At 49.7% G+C, this 24,173-nt stretch overlaps 1 protein-coding gene across 1 annotated transcript in view; it reads right to left on the bottom strand.

The window, feature by feature from the left end:
* foxj3 (forkhead box J3) overlaps window positions 1-24,173 on the bottom strand; it is a 75,668-nt gene that overhangs the window by 36,390 nt on the left and 15,105 nt on the right. The window contains exon 2 of the mRNA XM_083669056.1: window positions 12,326-12,869. Within this exon, the coding sequence (XP_083525182.1) occupies window positions 12,326-12,646 (321 nt within the window). The 5' untranslated portion in view covers window positions 12,647-12,869. The remainder of the gene's footprint in view (window positions 1-12,325; window positions 12,870-24,173) is intronic.

Below are 24,173 nucleotides of genomic sequence, written 5' to 3' on the forward strand. Positions count from 1 at the left end.
TGGTCAAGAGAGGCCAGGCACCTCCGTGCACTCCTTCATCCCTCTACACGGCCGCGTTAATGGGCTAATTCAGAGGCAATTAACTGGCGGGGAGAGTGTGTGGCCTTGTGGCTAGCAGAGGACAGGCTGGCAGGGCTAAATGGCTAACGACCACCATGAACGCAGAGCATGAACACTCGCACCCACACCCCTTACATACCGTACCACCAGACCCAACACCCCTTACATACCGTACCATCAGACCCAACACCCCTTACATACCGTACCATCAGACCCAACACCCCTTACATACAGTACCACCAGACCCAACACCCCTTACATACCGTACCATCAGACCCAACACCATTTACATACCGTACCATCAGACCCATCACCCCTTACATACCGTACCATCAGACCCAACACCCCTTACATACCGTACCATCAGACCCATCACCCCTTACATACCGTACCATCAGACCCAACACCCCTTACATACAGTACCATCAGACCCAACACCCCTTACATACCGTACCATCAGACCCAACACCACTTACATACAGTACCATCAGACCCAACACCACTTACATACCGTACCATCAGACCCAACACCACTTACATACAGTACCATCAGACCCAACACCACTTACATACAGTACCATCAGACCCAACACCCTTACATACAGTACCATCAGACCCAACACCCCTTACATACCGTACCATCAGACCCAACACCCCTTACATACCGTACCATCAGACCCAACACCCCTTACATACCGTACCATCAGACACAACACCACTTACATACCGTACCATCAGACACAACACCACTTACATGCTGTAACTACAGTACCATCAGACCCAACACCCCTTACATACAGTACCATCAGACCCAACACCCCTTACATACCGTACCATCAGACCCAACACCCCTTACATACCGTACCATCAGACCCAACACCCCTTACATACCGTACCATCAGACCCAACACCCCTTACATACAGTACCATCAGACCCAACACCCCTTACATACAGTACCATCAGACCCAACACCCCTTACATACCGTACCATCAGACCCAACACCCCTTACATACCGTACCATCAGACCCAACACCCCTTACATACAGTACCACCAGACCCAACACCCCTTACATACCGTACCATCAGACCCAACACCCCTTACATACCGTACCATCAGACCCAACACCCCTTACATACAGTACCATCAGACCCAACACCACTTACATACTGTACCATCAGACCCAACACCCCTTACATACCGTACCATCAGACCCAACACCCCTTACATACCGTACCATCAGACCCAACACCCCTTACATACCGTACCATCAGACCCAACACCCCTTACATACCGTACCATCAGACCCAACACCCCTTACATACCGTACCATCAGACCCAACACCCCTTACATACAGTACCATCAGACCCAACACCACTTACATACAGTACCATTAAACCCAACACCATTTACATGCTGTAACTACAGTACCATCAGACCCAACACCCCTTACATACAGTACCATTAAACCCAACACCATTTACATGCTGTAACTACAGTACCATCAGACCCAACACCCCTTACATACAGTACCATCAGACCCAACACCCCTTACATACAGTACCATTAAACCCAACACCATTTACATGCTGTAACTACAGTACCATCAAATCCAACCCCATTTAAACACTAGCTCTACAGTACTGTGAAATCAGAGGACGGGCTCATTGTAATGCATGGAATGGAATGAGGAATGGTATCAAACAGGTGTCCGAGGACAGGCTCATTGTCATGTTTGACACCATTCCTGATTCCGTTCCATGCATTACAATGAGCCCGACCTCCGATTTCTACCTCCACCAGCCTCCCCTGGTATGGGGGCAATAATGTACAATGTAATGTATAATGTAATGTGTGACCTCCAGGCTGGACTATACGTTTCCATAAACAAATTTGTCTCCTTTGTCTTTGGTGACGGCAAACAAGCCGACGGTACACAGTGTCTTTCACTAGATGGCAGGAGTGCAGGGACTCTGAGGCTCTGTGGTCTCAGTCAGCTCGAGCAGGATGCCCGAACTGCTTACGCAGCCCCTCAATCCAAATTTAATTTCTCCCATTTCTTTTTGATGTCTCTTAATGGAAGTTTCATTCGATAAATTAACTGCAGAAAAACACGCATTGAGAAACGGGTGACATTGACAAACGAGCAATTACAGCAGCGATATATTTACGCGTCACATCCGTGGCCGCCGTGACCTGCGATTAGCCCCGGCGACGCTGGATGCGAGAGTTGTGCCTGTCAATACGCGCAGCGAAGGCTGAGCAGCCCCCGCTGACATGTCATCCATCACCGGTTACGCTCCACTGCTTCAGCTGTGTCACTGTCCTCCCCCCCCTTCCTCCCTCCCCCCCCCCCCCCCCCCCGTCTCCCTCAGACCGCTGACCCCAGTGAGGACGCGCCGGCATGGGGATCAGGTTTCACTCCGAGAGGCCGTCCTTCCCCCTCTCGCGCAAGGCCGACGCAGCAGGGTACAAAAACACGTTTACACATCAATATGTACCGCAGCTACCGTGTTGTCTTCAGCACATCTCTAGCTGTCACCTCACACTTCTTTCATTACGGAAAGCGGAGATTCTTAACGGCAGAGTGAGGCCATTAGCCCTGGGAGACTGATGGAAGAGGTGATTGGGGTTAAGTAATTACCACGGAGGAGAAAGGACGGATTAAAGAAAGATGAAACCAGACGACATCAACCAAGCATGTTCTCACGATAATTACTTGCCATGCAAGTTGCATCAGCTTGCCAATCAAAGGGGACGACACACCTCTCCTTCTTAACTCCTCTCAGACGTGAGTGATCACCAGTCTGGACGTATAGGAGGGTACGGTATATAACCCAGTGCCCAGTGGGTGTAACCCCATATGCTCAGAGGAGGGCTTACCCTCGTCAGACTGCAGACCTCTGGCCGGATCACCAGTCTCATGTTCCCCTGGTCTGGACCTTTCCACAGACTCACAGGTTCTGCTAATTAGTCCTGCAGCCTTTTTTCTCCTCCCTTTCAAATCCAAAAAGGAAATACAGAGAAGGAGAGCAGCTGACAAATTAGCAAGCGAGCTTCACAGGAGGCAAACTGATCTACAGGGAGAGCAGACTACCTCAATTATGGATATTATTAATTAAATCAAACAAAGACCAGGAGACCAAGACACAGACTAGAGAAATCCATCAGACACATACTTCATTAAAAGCTTGAGGGAGGGGGCAGGGAGAAAATGCCCCCCCCCCCCTCCATCATTCATGTTTTCTGGAGCATTTATGAAAATGATATTTTGTATGTAGCAGTAGTGGAGCAGCAGTATAGCCCAGCTTAGGCGGATTTAACAGGGCAGATTCAGAGTTAAAGGAGGATTCCAAGGACTGACTCTATTTATAGCATGGCGAATTCATCATGGCTCAGTGCCTCTCTCTCTCCCCCGCCTCCCACCGCCCCCTACCGCCTCCCCCCTCTCTCTCGCAGGGCAACATCACAGCACCTATGAGAAGCCATGCTCAGGCTTTGACTGTCCTTACAACGACAGACGGCCATGCATAGGCGTCCAGCTATAATGAGGCCAGGCATTAGGCTTTCATGCTTGGGTTTCCCTGGTTTTCTTGCAATGAAAGCCAACCCTTACTAAACCTCGTAGTGGACGGACACACCACGACCAGGCTTTCACTTACAATGGGCTCACAACGCCAGGATATACCCGAAGAGCACAATGAGGAAGGGCAAAAGGCCATTACACTTGGGGGGGAAGAAAAAAAAAAAACACACTGAAAATTACAACAAAAACAAACCCAAGATTTTCGTTCCAATCTGACGAAATAATGACTAAAGGGTGCTCGCGCTCCCTGCGTTTTTCCCTTCGCAAGAACCTGAGAACTAGCTAATGATTTTTCCAGTTTTATGAGTCGTTTTTAAAAGTGCCTCAAATTCCTTGCAGTTCATAACTTTAACTATGCAGCACGGCACAATGGTGATTCTCCCCCCCCACCCCCCCCACCCCACCCCACAGAACTGTCTCCATTTCCAGCCTCAAATCGGAGACAAAGCGCGGGCACGGCCTGTTGGAGGTGATGATCTCAGCCGCCACATAAGAGAGCAGCTCTGGAAAAGCCATACATCCCCCCCCCCCCCCCCCCCGCCACCACCACCACCCCCACTTTCCCCAGTCATTAAATACTCACATATAAATCTCACCAACTCCAGAGTCATCCATACATTTCAGTGTGCTACTATACTAAGCTTCACCCCCATTGACATCAAGCTTACGTATTAACTCTGCATAATATACCATTAACCACCCCCCCCACACCCCTCCCCCCCTCCAGAACCTGGGCCCTACAGTATCCTGCCTCCCACACCCCTCCCCCCTCCAGAACCTGGGCCCTACAGTATCCTGCCTCCCACACCCCTCCCCCCCTCCAGAACCTGGGCCCTACAGTATCCTGCCTCCCACACCCCTCCCCCCCTCCAGAACCTGGGCCCTACAGTATCCTGCCTCCCACACCCCTCCCCCCCTCCAGAACCTGGGCCCTACAGTATCCTGCCTCCCACACCCCTCCCCCCCTCCAGAACCTGGGCCCTACAGTATCCTGCCTCCCACACCCCTCCAGAACCTGGGCCCTACAGTATCCTGCCTCCCACACCCCTCCAGAACCTGGGCCCTACAGTATCCTGCCTCAGTATTGTTTTAACCCCTCGGTGACTGGACCGCATGCTCCAATAACAGTGACAGGCAGAGATGCAGTGCTTTAGGAAAGGGCCCGGAGCTGTGACTCAGCAAGTGTGCAGCCCTGTACAGGGCTCTGCCTGTGTGCTGAGAATTCACCTAAACTCAGGCAGAGGCAGAGCCAGAGGGAGAGGCAGAGGCAGAGGCAGAGGGAGAGGCAGAGGCAGAGGCAGAGGGAGAGGCAGAGGCAGAGGCAGAGGGAGAGGGAGAGGCAGAGCCAGAGCCAGAGCCAGAGCCAGAGGGAGAGGGAGAGGGAGAGGGAGAGGCAGAGGCAGAGCCAGAGGCAGAGGCAGAGCCAGAGGCAGAGGCAGAGGCAGAGGGAGAGGGAGAGGGAGAGGCAGAGCCAGAGCCAGAAGCAGAGGCAGAGGCAGGGCCTGAGCCTGAGCCACAACAGCAGCAGCGGAGCTAGAGGAGCTAGCTGAATAGCATCCTCCTCTAGACAGTCCTATGGACAGATGGAGTCGGACACTTTGTCATGTACCGAAATAAAAATGACCCCCCCCCCCCCCCCAAGACAGTTTTTGTAATAAAAATCCTTCCTCCACTGACTCTCTTGCAAAGTAATTTAATAGCAAGTAAAGGGAGGTAGCGGGGTAACTTTGACCAAATCCCGAGATGGAGCTAAAGGTTTGATTAATAAACTCCCTTAGTAGTAATACCTCTCCAGTAGTTAAGTAGTGCGTTCATGAATTGTTTGGGGGGGCACATTTGACAAGCTTTATGACCACCAAAGAAGACAACCACCAGAGGACCAATCAGAGTGAGGGAAAGAAGCTTCTTCTTCTTTTGGGTTTCAGGGTTTTTATTTTTATTTCGATATGAGAAATTCTCAGACTATCTGTCCATTGGACTGTACAGAGGAGGGTGCTGTCTGGCCACATCATCAGCAGCAGCAGCAGCAGCAGCAGCAGTAGCAGTAGCAGCAGCAGCAGCAGTACCACCACCGTGTGTCTCAGAATCATTGACTTTATTCAACAGATCTCATTATCACCGTAGAGGAAGCTCAGCAGATCAATTCAAGACTGATGACGCTGCTGGTAACTTGTACAAGACACATTGTTCAACAGGGAAACAGGCATGGAGTCCCTTAACGTGCGAGATGAGATATATATATACACATACAGTACCAGTCAAAGGTTTGGACACACCTTCTCATTCAATGGTTTTTCTTTATTTTTTATTATTTTCTACATCGTAGATTAATATTGAAGACATCAAAACTATGTAGGAACACATATGGAATTATATATTAATTATTACAAAAAAGTGTTAAACAAACCAGAATATGTTTTATATTTTAGATTCTTCAAAGTAGCCACCTTTTGCTTTGATGACAGCTTTGCACACTCTTGGCAAGTTTGTGTCCAAACTTTTGACTGGTACTGTGTATGTGTATGTGTATGTTTATATATATATATATATATATATATATATATATATATATATATATATATATATATATATATATATAGAGAGAGAGAGAGAGAGAGAGAGAGAGAGAGAGAGAGTCTATGGATATAGACAGACTGAATTGTGAAGTCATGGTATATATATTTTTATATTTGCATAAAAAAAAATGAAAATCCGACATCTGAACATATAGGCCACAGGAGACGGCTCCAGAGCCCCGAGCCTTTTCATGTTTCTCTACTGCAGTCAGCTCCTCAGTCGACGGGGTGCGGGGACAGCAGCTCCTGCCAAACGGAGCTCAGGCACTGTCAGCACGTCCTCCACGCCCACTCTGAGGGGCAGAGCGGCAGCCGTGAGGAGCCGGTGGGTGGGTGGGTGTGGAGGGGGAGGGAGGGAGGGGAGGAGGGGTGGTGGAGGGGGGGGAGCAAGCAAGGTGAGGTTGGTGGGCGGGCGGCCAGGCAGGAGCTTCCTGACACGGGAACCCGCCTCACAGCAGGATCAAACCGGCTGCCGAATGAATCACTACCCCTCCCACCGCCGACGCTGCCGGGCCCGGAGCCTGGAGCCTGCGTGCAGCCAGACACTCCTGCTGCAGCTACAATTAACAGCAATCTGGAGAGATGACTCGCTAAAAATAATCACTCTCTCTACACATGCATCTCATTGTCAAACGGGGGGGGGGGGGGGTTCACTTTGCAACCGGCTTTGATACAACACGGTGAGATGTGTTCTACTAAAACGGTCACATTTTGGGAACGGGGTTGGGGTTGGGGTAGGGGTAGGGGTAGGGGGGGAAAAAAAATAAAAAATATCTAAAAATGTAAAGTGTTACTCTCTAAATATGTATCTGAGCTGCTGAATTATTCAATATCAGCAAAGCGTTTAAAATTTAAATGCTTGCTTAACGGCGTAATGATGATACAGGCTGGAGGAGCAGACGGGGGGGGGGGGGGGGGGGGGAAATCAGGGAGAGTCGAGTGCTGAAGCAATTTTACACTTTCAAGATTTCCAGCCCCTGAAACCCAAGCTTGAGGTGGGAGATAGCAGGGAGCTGCACATACCCTTACCTGACCGATCACATTTAAATAGGCAACAGGACCTGGGATTTGGGAGCTGTAGTGTAGTCACTGGTGAGCAGCAACACTATCTCCACAATAAATATCGTCCCGGAGGGGGAAGCAGAAGCAGCAGCAGCATCAGCAGCAGAGCGCCCCCCAAAATCGCTTCTTAAAAAATAAAAAATAAAAACGGCTCCGGGCTGCTATTATTAAGCCTGCCATCCACCAATGGGAAGCCCAACCTTTGATCTGTTTAGGATTCTGTGCATTTGCATTTTATAATGAGATCAAAAGAGGCTAGGTGCAGGGCCCCTGCAGGAGGCAGCGATGCACCCCCACCCCCGCATCTCTCTCTGGCCAATTTAGACGCTGGAGCCACATTTCCCCATTAACGTGATCACACTCCAGCCGTGTAATGTATGTACGTCGGTCTGTATGGTTGCTGTGGCAGAGGGTGCGTTTGCTAGGCAGTTGACAGCATGCATTCTTCTCCAGCTCATTTGCTTCCCTCCACACGCAGGTGTGGAGAAAACACAGGGAGAATCACGCCAGCAGCAACAATCTCTCCTCCTCCACTGTCGGGAGTTCGAGAGCAAACATTTCAGGCATTTTTTAGACTGGTTGAGAATTGCTTGTGATTTTCTTTGGCATCCCATCACCTGGGAGAAATGCAGAAGGGAATTTTTCTTTTTCTGTCTGCGCTGGACAATAATAGCAGGAGAGAGCGGGGGGGGGGGTTGAGGAAGGGGTGGGGGTCTGTATAGCTAGGGGTAACTGATAGGTGAGAGAGAGAAAGAGAGAGATACCAGGGATACCAGGTATTTGAGAAGGTCTGTGTGTGTGTGTGTGTGTGTGTGTGTGTGTGTGTGTGAGAGAAAGAGATACCAGGGTTACCAGGTATTTGAGAAGGTGTTTGTTTGTTTGTGTGTGTGTGTGTGCGAGAGAGAGAGAGAGAGATGTGGTCTCCATAGTGTTGCCAAAGGGATTCCTCAGGGAAGATCTCAGAGAAAACCGCAATCCGATTCCCTGAACTGAGAGGAGTTCCCTGAACTGGGAGGAGTTTCTCTGCCATCATCAGCGGACGTACACATCTGCCACGGCCACACGTTTTCAGAAAGGCCTGGTCAGATTAGACCCTGCTTCGTGGCGGGATTATAAACCTGTTTTGTAAACAGTGATTGTAAATCTCTGCAGATAACAAGAGCTTCTGCGTTCACTCTGTGCCCGGTAATCCCTTACTGCAGTGTCCGTACATCTAATGCCCTGAGACCGAGGTTTACACGTGTCACACAAGGCTGGAGACGAAGGCTTCACAGCGGTACAGGCCGAGGCTGTGTGTGAGCGTGAGAAGGGGGGGGAGGGAGGGGGGGGGGGAGGAGGGACAGAGGGGGGGGAGGAGGGGGTTCGTCGCACGTAGACAGACGAGGTTAGAGATCCATGACAACCAGATCAGGTAGAGGTCGATCGCTTTAAACTCATTAGCAGCCGTTCTGCTGGGAGCCACGGCCGTGTCAAACTCATAAGCTTAGGGACCGACCCGCAGTCAGACGTCGTGACAGCGTTTAAAGTCTCATCAGCGGCCAGCGCTGCTGACAGGCTGAGTGGACACATCCCGACCTGGAAGACACCGGATCGTTCTTATTTGCCTTTTAATCTGCCGAAAGTCATTAAGGGGGGAGGAGGGGTTGTGTCGTAATGACACTGATTGGCCAGCTAGATTGAATTGGACCGTGGAGGAGGGGGCACAGGGGAGACCACACTCTACACAGAAGGGTCCCATTTTAGAGTACAAAGTAGCCCACTATAAATCAAAACATGATATACTACATTATATACTGAAATGTATGCACTCACTGCAATGTAAGTCGCTCTGGATAAAAGCGTCAGCTAAATGGCAGATATATATATATAATTCTACCGTGCACCATGTGAATTACAGTATAGGAGTTCAGATATGCATATACTTGGCAACAATCCATGTGAGAGGCATTATGGGACAACAAAGAACTGGAATAGCATGTGTAGGCTAGGCTATTTCTGCGGCAGGGGAGGCTGGTGGAGGTAGAAATCGGAGGACGGGCTCATTGTCACGCATGGAAAGGAATGAAGAATGGTATGACATCATCCCTCACTCCATTCCATGCGTGACAACGAGCCCGTCCTCCGATTTCTACCTCCACCAGCCTCCACCAGTGTGAATCTGCAAAGTAGTAACATTCAGCAAACAGCGTCTCTCCACTAAGCATATGCTATAGTGCTGATCCATCAGACAACGTTTTCCATACTCTGTCTCTGCATCGCTTCAAAGTGCAAAAAATTAATCAAAAGTGCTTCAGAGAGCCGGAGAGCGAGAGACAGTAAGAAAAGCTCCATCTAATTGCCTCGCTCACGGACTCGGTGCGCTTATTCCGTTCCTTCAAAAACACGGCATTCATATTTTTTGACCTTGATGAATTATCTGTTCTTATTGACAGCACTTATTGATATTTCTTAAAAGCGTGGGCTAATGGAGTTCTATTGAGATGATTAAATGAGTTGCCGGGCGCCCGGATTAGCCTGGGTCTCATCTCTACGGCGCAGCCTGCATTATCATACAGAGCAGACGCGTGCGTGCGCTGGGTCCTAAACTCCCGCAGCCGCATCTCCTGGGGAATAGCAGGGGAGTGATGACTGCATTTGACCTACATCCACCTCTCCCAGACATGCTCATCTCAGCTCACCCTCACACGGTACAGAAATAACTACACACACACACATACACGCACGCTATAGGCCTAGGTGTATTTGTATCATAGTACTGTATGTTTGTGGAGGGGTATTACTGCTGCTTGCATTCCCAGGACTGATTCCCCTAATTCAAATAGGCTTAGATGCTGCTGCTTCAATGACAAGGTTCTCCCATCAGCTCGAATCCAACTCTGAGGAGTGCTGTTATCTATCTAAGCGAATCAGGGCAACAGCATTCTACAGTGCTGCTTTTTGGGTGAACACAAAAATGCGTTGTCGGTGTAATGGCTTCAGGGAAAAAAAGAAAAAAGCCGTCATTAAAAAAAATGCTTTTGTAGAACGATCGCAAGCGAATCGTCGCCGCAAACGTGTTTAAATTAAACGGAGAACAATGACGGAAAAAAAAAGAAAAAAAAACCCTGAATGCTGGGTAAATTAAATGTCCCTGACCTGGGAAAGCTGGTTTTAAACCCACTCTGCCGTTCGTCTCCTCTTCCTATTCTCACGGTACGTTTTGATTACATTTCATTCGGGAGGCTACGAACTCTACCAGATAACACAGAGATCACGCAAAACACATCGAGACAGTTTCAGATGGCGTAGTCTGTCAACAATGACCCAGGATACAATAAAAGGAATGTGGGAATTTGCGTATTTCCTGCAGGCAACAGCATTCCAGCTCTGTGGAGAGTTATTTCTCTTTATGAGCTGAAGCGAGTCGGGGCAGCGACCTCGTAATGCTCTCTGTGTACAAAATATCTTCAAACCCATTTGTCCCGTCAGTCAGCGGCTGAATACCTGGCATATGGAATTAATTTGTAAAGCAATCATAAACTAATCATTTCTACAAAACAGATTTTAAAGGTATGATTGCATTATTGAAATTTCTCTGACCGAGGGGACAAGTCTTATTTAATTCAATTCTTCTCACACTCTGCTGTAGGCTGTGTGTGAATGTCCTCTGTTCTAACATTTTCACCCACAATTTTACTGTCGGCTTGAAAATAACCATCCGCCGTAAACCAAATCAAGACAAATGCTGAATGAACAATAGAGATGAAAAGTCCACCAGTCATCCTAAAGACCAAAGAGTCTGCTAGTAGCCTAGCCAAATGTATTTCGATCCAGCTGCCTTCGCCAAAGCTAAATCATTCCATTTATTGCTACAATTCATACCTTTCTATCTATTTCACACGCCCGCACACACACACACACACAATCTCTCTCTCTCACACACACACACACACACACAATCTCTCTCTCTCTCTCTCTCTCTCACACATATTTCTGTGAGCTTGTCTCCACCAGGAAATGGACCGCATACATCTTGTCTGACTGCAATAAAGCAGTGCCTGAGAAGATTCTCTTCGCAATAAATGTCGACTGATTGGAAAACTCATTCTAATATCAATTTCCATCTGGGCTCTTTAAAAGGCAATCAGCATGGCTTCATCTCTGTATATCATGTGGTCCTTCAGATGATGACACAGCACCGACTCTCTCTCTCTCTCCCTCCCTCCCTCCCCTGCATAATGGCCTTCTCCTATCAAGGCATCTGCAATGAATAATACCACCCATGAATGGGCTATTTAGTCTGTGTTCGCTCAGATAGGGCCATCTCTCTGAATATTAATCCGGGATTTCACACTTCACACAGCTCTCTCTCAGGGCAGCACTACTTCTTCACTCCGAGATGTGAGGCACTTACTGGGGCGGCGGCTTCCCTTTGAGCTCTTAGTAAAAGTGACAATGGTGATTATGAACGACATCCAACTTTGTCTCCACTAAGAAAACAACCAGAGAGCGACGTTCCAAAAGCCCTCTCTCTCTCACACAAACTTTACCTCATCGCCTCGGGATGAATTATAAAACAGTGTAAGAGCAGAGATTGAACTTGAACAAGAGGCAAAGCCTCCACAATATGCTCCCCCCCCCCCGCATTGGTCTCTCTGAGGAACCATCTCTACATAGGTCTCTCTGAGGAACCATGTCTGAGGAACCATCTCTACATAGGTCTCTCTGAGCTAACCATGTCTGCATAGCGTGCTCCATTCAAAATGACATTCTCTAGACAAAACACAGGTATTCTCGCTCTGGATGAAAAAAATAATTATATATAAAGTTATATAAAGTTAAAACAATTATAATTATATATATATATATATATATATATATATATATATATATATATATATATATATATATATATAATTATAATTGTTTTAACTTTTTTTTTTTTATTATTATATATTTAAAATATATATATAATTTATAAAAAAGTTTAAACAATTATCATCAATTATCAATGGTTTAAGTCCTATTCCACAGCTCCAGTGTGTGGTCTGCTATAGCTACCTTCCATCCGCTGCCCGCCTCTCGGTAGTAGGGGAAGTTGTCACAGATCCACTGGTAGATTTCGCTCAGGGTCATCTTCTTCTTTGGCGAGCTGTTGATGGCGAAGGTGATGAGGCTGGCGTAGCTGTAAGGCGGCTTGCCGTCTTTGTGCTGCTGCACCTCCTCCTGGTCCAGCGTGGTGTTGGGGTCCAGCATGGCGCTCTTCTTGCCCACGCCCGGTCCGTGGCCGCCCTGCGCGTCCGCCTTCTGGATGGCCGCCCGCATGGTCAGCTGAGGCAGCCAATCCATGGAGGTCAGGCTGCTCTCCAGTTCTGAAGTCATTGCGACGGCAGGCTGAGGGGGGGGGGGGTGGACGGAGATGGTGTGGAGGGGGGAGGGGGAGGGGGAGGGGGCGGAGTGTGTGTGTGTGGGGGGGGATGGGGGGGGTGCTGAGGGGTGGAGGTGTGAGGTCAGGTGAGGCGAGGTGAGGTGAGAGAGAGGCTGAGGATGAGGGCAGCGCTCCCCCAACTCAGAGCTTCAGTGTAGCGGTCTCTCTGAGTCAGTCCTGGGGGGGGAGAGGAGAGAGGCGGGGTTTAGTACCAGTACAGTGAACACACTTTACATCTTTGTTTACCTCACCAGTGGAAATATACAGGAACCTACAGTACCAGTCAAAAGTTTGGACACACCTTCTCATTCAATGGTTTTTCTTTTTTTTTTATTATTATTATTTTCTACATTGTAGATTAATAATGAAGACATCAAAACTATGAAGGAACACATATGTAGTAAACAAAAAAGTCTTAAACAAACCAGTAGCCACCTTTTGCTTTGATGACAGTTTTGCACACTCTTGGCAAGGTGTGTCCAGACTTTTGACTGGTACTGTATATCGTCAGTATCAGGATTAGAATCAGAATTCTTGTATTTGGCCAAGTATATTTGCACATACAGGAAATTGACTTGGTGAGGTTGGTGCATGGACATAAAAAACAAATAGCACGAAATTTACAAAATAGCTAAATATTAACAAAATAGCAATAACAAATGTACCAAAAAGAGCAGCAGAACAATACATCTTGTAGGCTGTGAGACTAAATGGCTAAATGGCAATGAGGCTTTCCCAAAGACTAATTGATTATTATTATTATTATTATTTATTTTTTTAAACATACTTTTTTGATCAACAAACAAAAAAGGTAGCTAAACAGTTAGTATAGTTTCAATTAGCATCATCTCATGGACGGCATACCACAGGAATTGGGACTGCTGAGGAGAAATCATTATGATAATGCGCCATACATTATGATAATGTATGAATTCCTTCAATCAATTCCACATGGAACATATCGTATGTTTGCACCGTAGCATAATATAAATCAAAACCTATTCAGTAAAATGTAAAAATTGCAGAATGGCTGTGAATACTCGGCCTCCCACGTGAGCGCTTCAGAGTAAGACGTCTGTTACGGGAGTGGTTATGTAAACGCCACATAAGAAACTGCATAATATTACTAAAGGAAAGACTCAATTGAATCCGGCACCTCGATTCTTAACAATGAAGAGTTCTGTAGCCTGACGCAAGACAACCGCTCCTGAGATGCCGTGTCGTTCGGTCTGCGCTCCAACTAATCTGAAGTGTTCACAACAACATCACCCCAAACAGCGCCGTCCAACACTCCCAGCAGACAGCGATGGCAGTCCGGGGAGGCTGGTGGAGGGAGAAAAACCGGAGGACGGGGCTCGTTGTATGCACGGAACGGAATGAGGACCGGCATCAAACACGTGTGGTCGGTTGCTCGTTGTAAACGCGTGGAAACACACGTGTGTTTGACACCGGTCCTCATTCCGTTCCGTGCATCACAACGAGCCCCGTCCTCGGACTTTTCTCCCTCCCTCCCTCCCTCCCTCCCTGCCTCCCTGCGCCAGACTCCAGTGATCCCGGCAGAGAGGAACAGCGAGCCCTCCAGGCCCATTCACTCTCCCCGCCTCCGTTGGAGGCTCACGCCGTGGCGCTGACTCAGAGCTGGAGCTCCATCTGCTCACAGAGTAAATGCAAGGGAATTGTTTTGCACAACTGCCAGCCAAATGGGGGGGAAAGGCTCAGGAGGAATTCCAACTCTCCTGAGGGTAGTAAACCCCCCCCCCCACCCCCTCCCCGCCCCCCCCCCTCCCCCCCCTCTACAGACAGAGCCTCTCCCGTAAACAAGCAGCCCCGTGTCATCGTGCCAAGCGGCCTGTCCTCGCCCCTCTGTGTCTGCCTCGCTCTCGCCCTGCGCCCACAAACAGCCAGCTTCTCTCTGGGCTCGCTGCCCTCCTCCTCCTCCTCCTCCTCCTCCTCCTCCTCCTCCGGCTTAAAATAGCAGCAGCAGAGAGGGAGGTCTACAGTTACAAGCATAGGTGAACGCAGGCCGACGATGCCGTGCAAAACAACCCCCCCCCCCCCCCCCCCCCCCCCATCCACCCCCCCCCCCAGTACAGGAATGACACTGCACTAGTATGGCGCAGAGAAAGCCACGCAGGAGAGAAAGAGAGGAATCTCCTGTGTGTGTGTCTGTTGTTTGTTCTCACATGCCTGTTCCTCTGTAATAAATAACTTTGCAGGAATGACACTGCACTAGTGTGGCGTGGAGAAAGCCACGCAGGAGAGAAAGAGAGGAATCTCCTGTGTGTGTGTGTGAGTGTGTGTGTGTGTGTGTGTTCTCACACGCCTGTTCTGCTGTAATAAATACCTTGCAGGCCTCTGAGGGTTTGGGGAGCAGCAGTGAATGACTACAGTGCTCTCCAGCAGGCAGCAGGCTGACTGGAGCAGTCTGGGAGCTGTGTGGTATGGTAGCTAAGCTCTGCTCTCTCTGCCTGATCTCAGAGAGGAGACACAGACGCACTCAACGCAAACACTGCTGCTGCTTCTTCTTCTGCTTCTTGACTCTAACAAACACCACACAGACACTCTGCTGCTTCTTCTTCTGATTCTTGACTCTAACAAACACCACACAGACACTCTGCTGCTTCTTCTTCTGATTCTTGACTCTAACAAACACCACACAGACACTCTGCTGCTGCTGCTTCTTCTCCTGACTGTACCAATCACTCTATCGCTCTGTAATTTAAATAAATAACAATTAAATCATCAATCTACTAACGAGAGCCAGTTTCAAAGCCCCAAAGACGCGCGCACACACACACACCGCCTCTTCACGGCTAATGAAATGAATGACACTTAATGAAAATTATAAAATAAATTAAATAATATGAATTTCATCCGATGCCACTGGAATCCCTATTCACCATCCTACCAAACACTGATTCACACCAGCTGCTACGTTGCTGCGTACAAATCCCCCGGAAGTGCAGGACTGCTTCATCTAAACAAAAACTCCAAGCTGAAGTCTGTCTGTCTGTCGTCCCCCCGTCCCCCCCTCCCCCGTCTGTGCACCACCGTGGCTGGACTGCTCTGCTCTGCTCTCAAAACCCATCTTTTCAAATTTGCTTTTAACCTTTAACTATTTTTATGGTTGTTTTTAACTGACTGCTGACTTGTTGTTTGACTTTCTCTGTTGCGGTCTATTCTTATTCTCCCCGTGGAATGTACTGTGCACTTTGAGTACTGAGAAAAGCACTACACAAAATAAATGCGTTATTATTACTATTGTTATTATTATCCTGATGGAAGGATGCACAGGATCCAGAGCCTTGGGCTTGCCATGGGAGGTGATGAGGCTGACAGCAGGTTGATGACAGTTGCTCCACCCGCGACACGGAGACGGATGCCATTTGACCCCCATGCTAATGATCCAGATGCTTCATAATCTACAGGGCTGAGCGTCTTAATTAGTGAACCTTGGCTGTGGCAGCCGGGAGGAGGGATGATCTCTCTCTGTCTCCCTCTCCCTTCCTCCTTCCCCACTCTCTCTCTCTCTCCCTCCCTCCTTCCCCACTCTCTCTCTCTCCCTCCCTCCTTTCCCACTCTCTCTCTCTTTCCCTCCTTCCCTCCCCACTCTCTCTCTCTCTATGCGTGAGTCCATCTCCCCCCTCCCTCCCCCACCCCCCTCCCTCCTTTCTCTTATTGGGCCCTGGCTCAGTGACAGTGATGAGACAGGCCCCAGCCTGCTAGGGAGAGGAAAACTAGGCATGTGCACCGCAGTCAGGGTCTGGGGTATCGAAGGAAGGGGGGAGGGGGTGGAGAGAGAGAGAGAGAGACATGAACACACTGACTGGCACAGGGCCTGGCAGCAGAGGCAGCAGTACACCCATCCAGAGGTCAGAGTTCAGCCCTCTACACGAGGAGCCCCCGGGAGGAGATTACACACACACACACAGAAGGGGGGTCCCGTCCCCACGCTTAACTGGGTTTTCTCCTTTCTTCCTCAACTTTGATTTGTTTCGAGTGCGGTGCACTGGAGCGCAGAGAAGACGGAGGGACGGATGGTCAAATTCATTGGCGTTCAGCCGGCTCTCCCCCTCCCCTCCCCTCCCCCCCCCCCCCCCCCAACGGATTAATGGCAGATTTGGTGCTGAACGAAGGAGAGCAGGGGGGCATTTGAAAATGTCTACATTTTACAAGTTCACGACAAGAGTCCCCCGCCCACCTTGTTGTAAGACACAGAGCAGCGGCGGTGATTCAGCGGCCTGTCAGTCCAGATGAGGCTGACGAGGCTCAGTCAAACACACAGCAGACATTGTGTCTCTAGGCCACGGCTTCCTCTGTGAGGCAAGAGGCTGACTAACAACCCTGCCTGCCCTCCACGTCACATCGCAGCAGATTAGGTCCCACTTCCTAACATTATAGTAGTCAAGTGGTGTGTACGGATGTGTCTGTGTGTGTGTGTACGTTTGTGTCTGCGTATGTGCGTGTGTGTGTGTGCGTTTGCGCGCGCACACACACATGAAACTGAGGAATCGTATCTGAGATGAGGCTACACCCATCCCCCCTTTTGCAGTTTCCACTATTGCAAAACCGATGCATCGCCTAGACTTACCAAGCACTTGATAGTTTCAGTACCTCCTTTCAGATCCATACATAGACTGTCTAGAGCGCCGGGACACCAGCAGATCAAGTCATTTACAATCCTGAGCACTTAGAAACATCATCATTTTCTCTCGCTCAGAGAGGAATCTCCACCTCCCTCCGCCTCGTCCTCCAGGGTGAGTCTTGATGGGTACCAGACCAATGCTCCGCTGCACTTATCTGCAATTTCCGCAATTAATCCCCCTTTTACTCCAGTCATGCGTCTGTCACAGTTAACACTTTGGTGCTGTACAGGTTTTTTTATTGTGTGTTTTTTTTTTTTTTAATGTAGATCGAGATTCCAGACCAATGAGGAACGAACATGGAGATCAAAACACTGTCGTCGGGATTCAAACACTCGACAATAAATATTTATGCCGCTGATGGTTAAATGCTGCCTGGATCTTGGCCTGTGTGTGTGTGTGTGTGAGGGGGGGGGAGAGGAGGGGGGGTAGAGGGAGAGGGAGAGAGAGAGAGAGAGAGAGAGAGAGAGAAAGAGTGGTGGAGAGAGCAAGAGAGAGTGAGAGGGAGGGAGGGGGGGGGGGGGGCACAGAGAGGTAGAGAGAGAGAGTGAACGAGCGAGACAGAGAGGGAGAGAGAGAGGGAGAGAAAAGCTTGCTGTGACAGAGATCTTCCTGTAGTAGGAGGAGGAGGAGGAGGAGGAGGGACAGCAGCTTGGCGAAGGAGAGGGGAATCGCTCCCTCTGCCATGCCTGAAGTTCTGGCAGAGAAACCCACAACAACAACAACAGTGATGTAACCTGGTAACAAGGCCTTGGCATCTCCCCGCTCCACCGAAACCCCGGCCATACCTTCCACATCAACAGCCACCTCTCCAGCGCTGGGAGAAGCCCTTGTTTTCATAGCTATCGCACACGGAAAAAACAGGGAGGGGCGGGAACTCCAAGGCTCACCTGCCCTTCAGTCAAGAGGGAGATTCCTCACTTTTTCCAGCCCGGGGGGCAAAAGGAGGGCTTTACTTTTTGTGAGGGAGTTATTTTTAAAAACTAGAAAAACTAAAATAGCAACGCGGCCGACTATTGTCGGTCACACGTGACCTGTTGCAGTCGCGTCGAGAACGCCCCGAGACAGATCTTCAGAGGAAAAAAAAATAAAAATAGTAACAGCCAATGCCAAGGCAACAGCTTTTAATATTAGTCTTCCTTCTCAATTAAAGGCTTAATGGTTCCGCTGAAAGCAGCCCCAGGAAGGGAGCATTAATAACCCAGTCCTTACTTGCATTTTTAGGATGTGTCAATTATCGCTTCACTGCTGAGAACAGTGTTCGGCTTATTGCAGCCTGTAGCCAAGCCTGGCTGTGTGTGTGTGTGTGTGTGTGTATTGATTGGGGTTATGACATGCTCTGATGTTCACACAGGTTGTATGTGTTCTTGGGGCTAGTAATGTCTATGGACGGGCGGACGGACGGACGGACGACGCACACACGTGGAGGGCACGTACACACGCCACACACACACACACACACACACACACACACGGAAGGCGCGCACGCACGCACGCACTACACACAGAGGGCACGCACGCACTAACGCTACACACACAATTGTTGTTGTAAATCCCACCTCACCAGTGGCGTCTCTAGCACAGCGCTCCATAATTACTCTGCCAATCAGGGCAGAGCGCCGCTGTGGCTGTGGGCCATAGTCAGGCGGAAGGAGAGGGGTGTCAACACAGCCAAGATGAACGCTGCCTTCCCGTTAAAACCCACCGGACTCTTAAAAGGGCAAGTGAGACAGACACGAAGCCCACCTTCACCGTCGCCCTGCTCTGTGTTTACATGGCCTCACGTAATAGTGGGATCGGTGCTGGTACCGTAATTGACCCAATCCACACGGATGAGTTCATTCAGCAACGTCAAGGTGCAGAGGAGCAGACACTGGCCCAGTGCGGTATAGGATAGGGGCACGCAGGATAGGGGGATAGGGGGGGGGATTTGGACCAGCCAAGCCCCTCCAGGCCGTGTCAGGAGGTCACAGCCCAGACAACAGGCTTTGTGACCCGGAAACGCTGCCTTGGTCAAACGCACGCACAGTGGAAACACAGGGAAGTATCTGAATGGATGCTGGATGCTGCTGTAATTACGCCGTTTGGGAATATTAGAGCGATTTTCTCAGCAGTCTACCCGCTCTGGCGATTTGCACGGTACTGTTCAGAGCCAGGCGTCTCAGAGAGAGAGCTGCGTACACACACAGTCAAACACAACAAGCCCCTTCAGCTCATTTCTGCAATCTGTAGGCCCCTCACAAAACCACAGACATACTAGCATTCCAGTAATTCAATAAGCCCCCTTCCCATGAATTACGCCAGTGATCAGAAGGGGGTTTGTCTCCCTGTCCCTGACAGCTTGGCTGGGAGGTGCCCTTTGTGTTGGGAGCGGGTGGGGGTGCCCTGACACCGACCATGCGAACCCAATTACCCCAGTCTCCGGGCCTGGGGGCCCACATTAACACACACTCCCCCTGGGAGCTTGACTCCACGCCAGGCTGGCAGGCTGCTAGAGAGGGGGGGGACGGGGGGGGCGGGGGGGAGAGAGAGAGTCTGCAGCTGAATCACAAATAGACCACTTCAGGCACTGGCAGCAGGCAGAGTGGTTTTGGTGGCATTCTTGAGAGTCTCCCCCCCCATCCCCCCACCCACCCATCAGCGCTCGCCAGATCCTGGCCGAAGCCACAATTAAATCCTGAGCCAGGCTTTGGGGCTTGCAGCCAGGTAGGGGTGGAGGTAGACGCCGTACCGCCTCGGGCCCCGGTACCTACTCATCTCCTACACGCCTCTAAAGGTTACAGCTGTATGACGGGGAGAGAGGCTCCTTTGTCCTCCTAAGCCTCGTCTATATGCGACACTTAAATCCCACTTTTGCCGTCCGAGTGGCATTTACGACGGCTGTGCAGGTCTCGACGTGGAAAAAGGCGCAGTGTGTGTTCGCATCGTGGCCCGATTCTCACGAGGCGGACGAGCTTGCGGTGCATTCCGAATCCAGCTAACGGAATCCGACCGGCGAAAGCACGGCCTATTAAACACGGCGAAGGGGGAATAAACATTCTGACACAACGTGGGAACGGGAGGGAGACCGTTAAGAGACGCATCGGTATGTATGGTCCCAGCAGGAATCGAACCCACAACCTAAGCGTTGTTAGCGCCGTGCTCTACCAGCTGAGCCACAGAGGATCACCTCTTATTGAGATCTATCACAACATGGCATGTTTATCACAAATGAAGGTGGAGAAGTGTCTCTTCCCAGTGCGACGTGTTAACAACAACAAAAAAAGAAGAAGAAAGAAAACAAACTGAAGTTGCCCAAGCATGATTTAAAGGAATTACTTGGGCGGGCAAGGCATGATCTGAAATCACTGCACAGAGCAGAAATCAGGTCATGAATTTCCAATGGAGACGGGGGTTCAGGCTACGCAACTCTGTCGTTGGAGCTGAGACAGAGAAACAACGCAGAGCAAAACAGAACAGCAGTTATTTAGTCCTAAAAGTAGATTAAAAAACAAGATTTTTATTTTTATTTATTTTTTTATATATATTTTTTGGCCATTTCTGCTTTTATTGGGATAGAGATCGTAGAGATTGACAGGAAGGATGGGTGAGAGAGAGGAGGGATGACATGCAGGATACGTCGATGGCCGGAATCGACCAGGGACCTTGCGATGATATGGCATGCGCCTTAGCGTGCTACGCCGCTGAGCGCCCCAAGATCCTAATATCTAATTGAGACAGTAAGCAGCTTTGAGGCTCAGTGGTTCGAGGTTCCTCTCACGTAAGCCTAAAACTGTCTTCACTTGGGATGGCATTAACGTTTGAGTTATAATTAAAGCTGTTTTGCTTTTTAATCAATATCCAATCTCTCAGAAATAATTAACAGCATATTAAAGAGTTTACTGCCTGACGGAGTTGGATGCTTTGCATCATTAAGCTGTTCATGCGTTGCTCTTTGACTCCCGGAGTCCCATTTCAGCAGTTTACTGCACCTCCAGACAGGCCCTGCGACGCCACCTCCTCCCTCTTTAAAATGCCCCTCATGAGGCCCTCACTGTACCTGCATGTGATCACACAGTCCACTGGCCACAAAGAAACACACACTGAACACGCACACAGACGCACGCACACGCACACACACAGAGAGGTTACATTCATACATACTGTACATACACACACTGAGCTACGGGACAGAATGCTGTCAACAGTAATTGAATGAGATAAACCTCATCATACGCTAGAATGGGCGCTGTGTACACACACATACACGCGCACACATACAAAGGCACACGCACACGCACACACACACACACACACACACATGCACAGGCTCAGACACAGGCATACACACACACAGACAGACAGACAGGCAGGCATACACACACACACACACACACACACACACACACACACACACACACACGCAGACACAGGCACACACACGCAGACACAGGCACATGCAGACACAGGCACATGCAGACACAGGCACAGACCCACACACACACACACACACTTTGTAGAGGGGCGGCCACCCGTCATAAAACCGTGCCCTTTCCCCTGACTGATAATGTCCCAGCATAGCAGAGATTAGAGGATTAAGTCACAGGTCAATAGTTTCAGCTTTTGTTGGCACTCCAGCTTAGCCTCTGCTCTGCTAAGACAGGGCATTTCATAGCTGGGGGGGACTGTTACTGTAGCCAGGGTCTGTTACTGAGGCCAGGGTCTGTTACTGTTGGTCAGGGTCTGTTACTGAGGCCAGGGTCTGTTACTGTAGCCGGGGTCTGTTACTGAGGCCAGGGTCTGTTACTGTTGGTCAGGGTCTGTTACTGTTGGTCAGGGTCTGTTACTGTAGCCAGGGTCTGTTACTGAGGCCAGGGTCTGTTACTGTAGCCGGGGTCTGTTGCTGAGGCCAGGGTCTGTTACTGTAGCCGGGGTCTGTTGCTGAGGCCACAGGGGTGTGAGTGCAGCAAGGGGACAGACAGAACAAAACAGGACAGGACAGGACAGGACAGGACAGGACAGGACAGGACAGGACAGGACAGGACAGGACAGGACAGGACAGGACAGGACAGGACAGGACGGCCGGCCAGAGTCAGGTTTGTGACCTTGAGGCTCCACCACTGAGTCACAGACACAGTTCAAGCATCCAGCCTCCTCTTCTTCTTAGTCTTCTTCTTCCTCCTCCTCCTCCTCCTCCCTCGGTGGCCCATATCTTCTATCTACTGTCCCGCCGCCAGGAGAAACAGTGGATGAATCACCCATCTTCCAGATCTAGAACGCTTTCCATTCTTCTGAAGGGGGATTTGTTTCATTTCTAGGTTGAGAAGAAGGTACTGCAGCAGTGCTGTTGAGCTGCCGTGGCAACCATCGCTAACGTCAGGGGACACAGAGTGCAAGCGGAACTGCAATCAGCTGTGGAATTTGACCTGGGACGCGGTGCGTCACGGGGGAGTCAGCCGACGGCCGTCGTACCTGGATAAGAATTCCTCCGGCATTCCCCTGGACGGCTTCCACGCTAGCCGGGATCAGGAGCGGGTCCTCCCTTTTTAACTCCTCCCCGTCTTTCCTTCCCTCCCTGTGATGGAATAACTGTAATGGTACAGCCAGAAACTCTGGAGGGTGGCTCTGGAAGGCTTAAGGCTGTGTGACGTGACTGGTGATGGATGGGGGAAGAGACAGCTTTCGGTGTCTCTCTACCTGTCAACAACGCCCCTCCCACACACACACACACCGTTCCAGGTAATTGTATTAATCTGGTTTCCAAGAGACCATATTATTTTAGTGGGTGCGGAAGAGGGGGGGGTGGTGGCGGTGGGGCGAGTCACTATTGTTGTAGCCTTTGCTGTTCAAACACCTCTGGGCGAACGGGGATCATTATCGTGATATTGCTTGTTCTCTTCACAACAGGTCATCCATCGCAAAACCAGGGGATTTGTCATAAGACCCAAGCAGATGATTCAGATTTAAAAGCTCTATAAAAGCAATCAACCACCAAAAGCCAAGTGCATTCAAATGATCGAATCAATCTGTTTCATCCTCAATGGCAGCTCCAGCCCACACATATGCAATTCAAAACAGCTACTGTACAGTATCTATGGGGACTCATGTATACTGCCAGAACACACAGTTGGAGCTTAGTGGGTGTGGACCAATGAGAGTCTCCTGCTGAGATCTGGCTGACATTGCGGGGACTTGGCCCCGTTTGAATACATCAAAACATGAAGGCTTACTTCCTTCCTTCCTTCCTTCCTTGCTCCCTATCTTGAAGTAAATCACTGTGATCTAAAATGATTGGATTGGTCACACCTAGCCTCTCACAGGTGTTTCCTTCCACAATTCAAGGCATGGCAGATGAGATGGTCAACGGCTCCAAATCCTGACCGTGGCTCACAGACAGGCAGACAGCAGTGGCTCACAGACAGACAGACAGACAGACAGACAGACAGACAGCAGTGGCTCAGAGACAGACAGACAGCAGTGGCTCACAGACAAACAAACAGCAGTGGCTCACAGACAGACAGACAGACAGACAGAGGAAGCTACTGTAAGGTAGCCTAGCTTAGCCTAGTCTGTCAGACAGATAGAAAGCTGCACTACGGTAGCCTAGCCTAGCCTGCCTGTTAGACAGATAAACAGAGAGGAAGTTGCACTATGGTAGCCTAGCATAGCCTGTCAGACAGATAGATAGAGGATGCTACAGTAAGGTAGCTTAGCCTAGCATAGCCTGTCATACAGATAGATAGAGGATGCTACAGTAAGGTAGCTTAGCCTAGCATAGCCTGTCATACAGATAGATAGAGGATGCTACAGTAAGGTAGCTTAGCCTAGCATAGCCTGTCATACAGATAGATAGAGGATG

Source organism: Argentina silus (genome assembly GCF_951799395.1).
Source record: "Argentina silus genome assembly, chromosome: 4".
Classification (NCBI taxonomy): domain Eukaryota; kingdom Metazoa; phylum Chordata; class Actinopteri; order Argentiniformes; family Argentinidae; genus Argentina; species Argentina silus.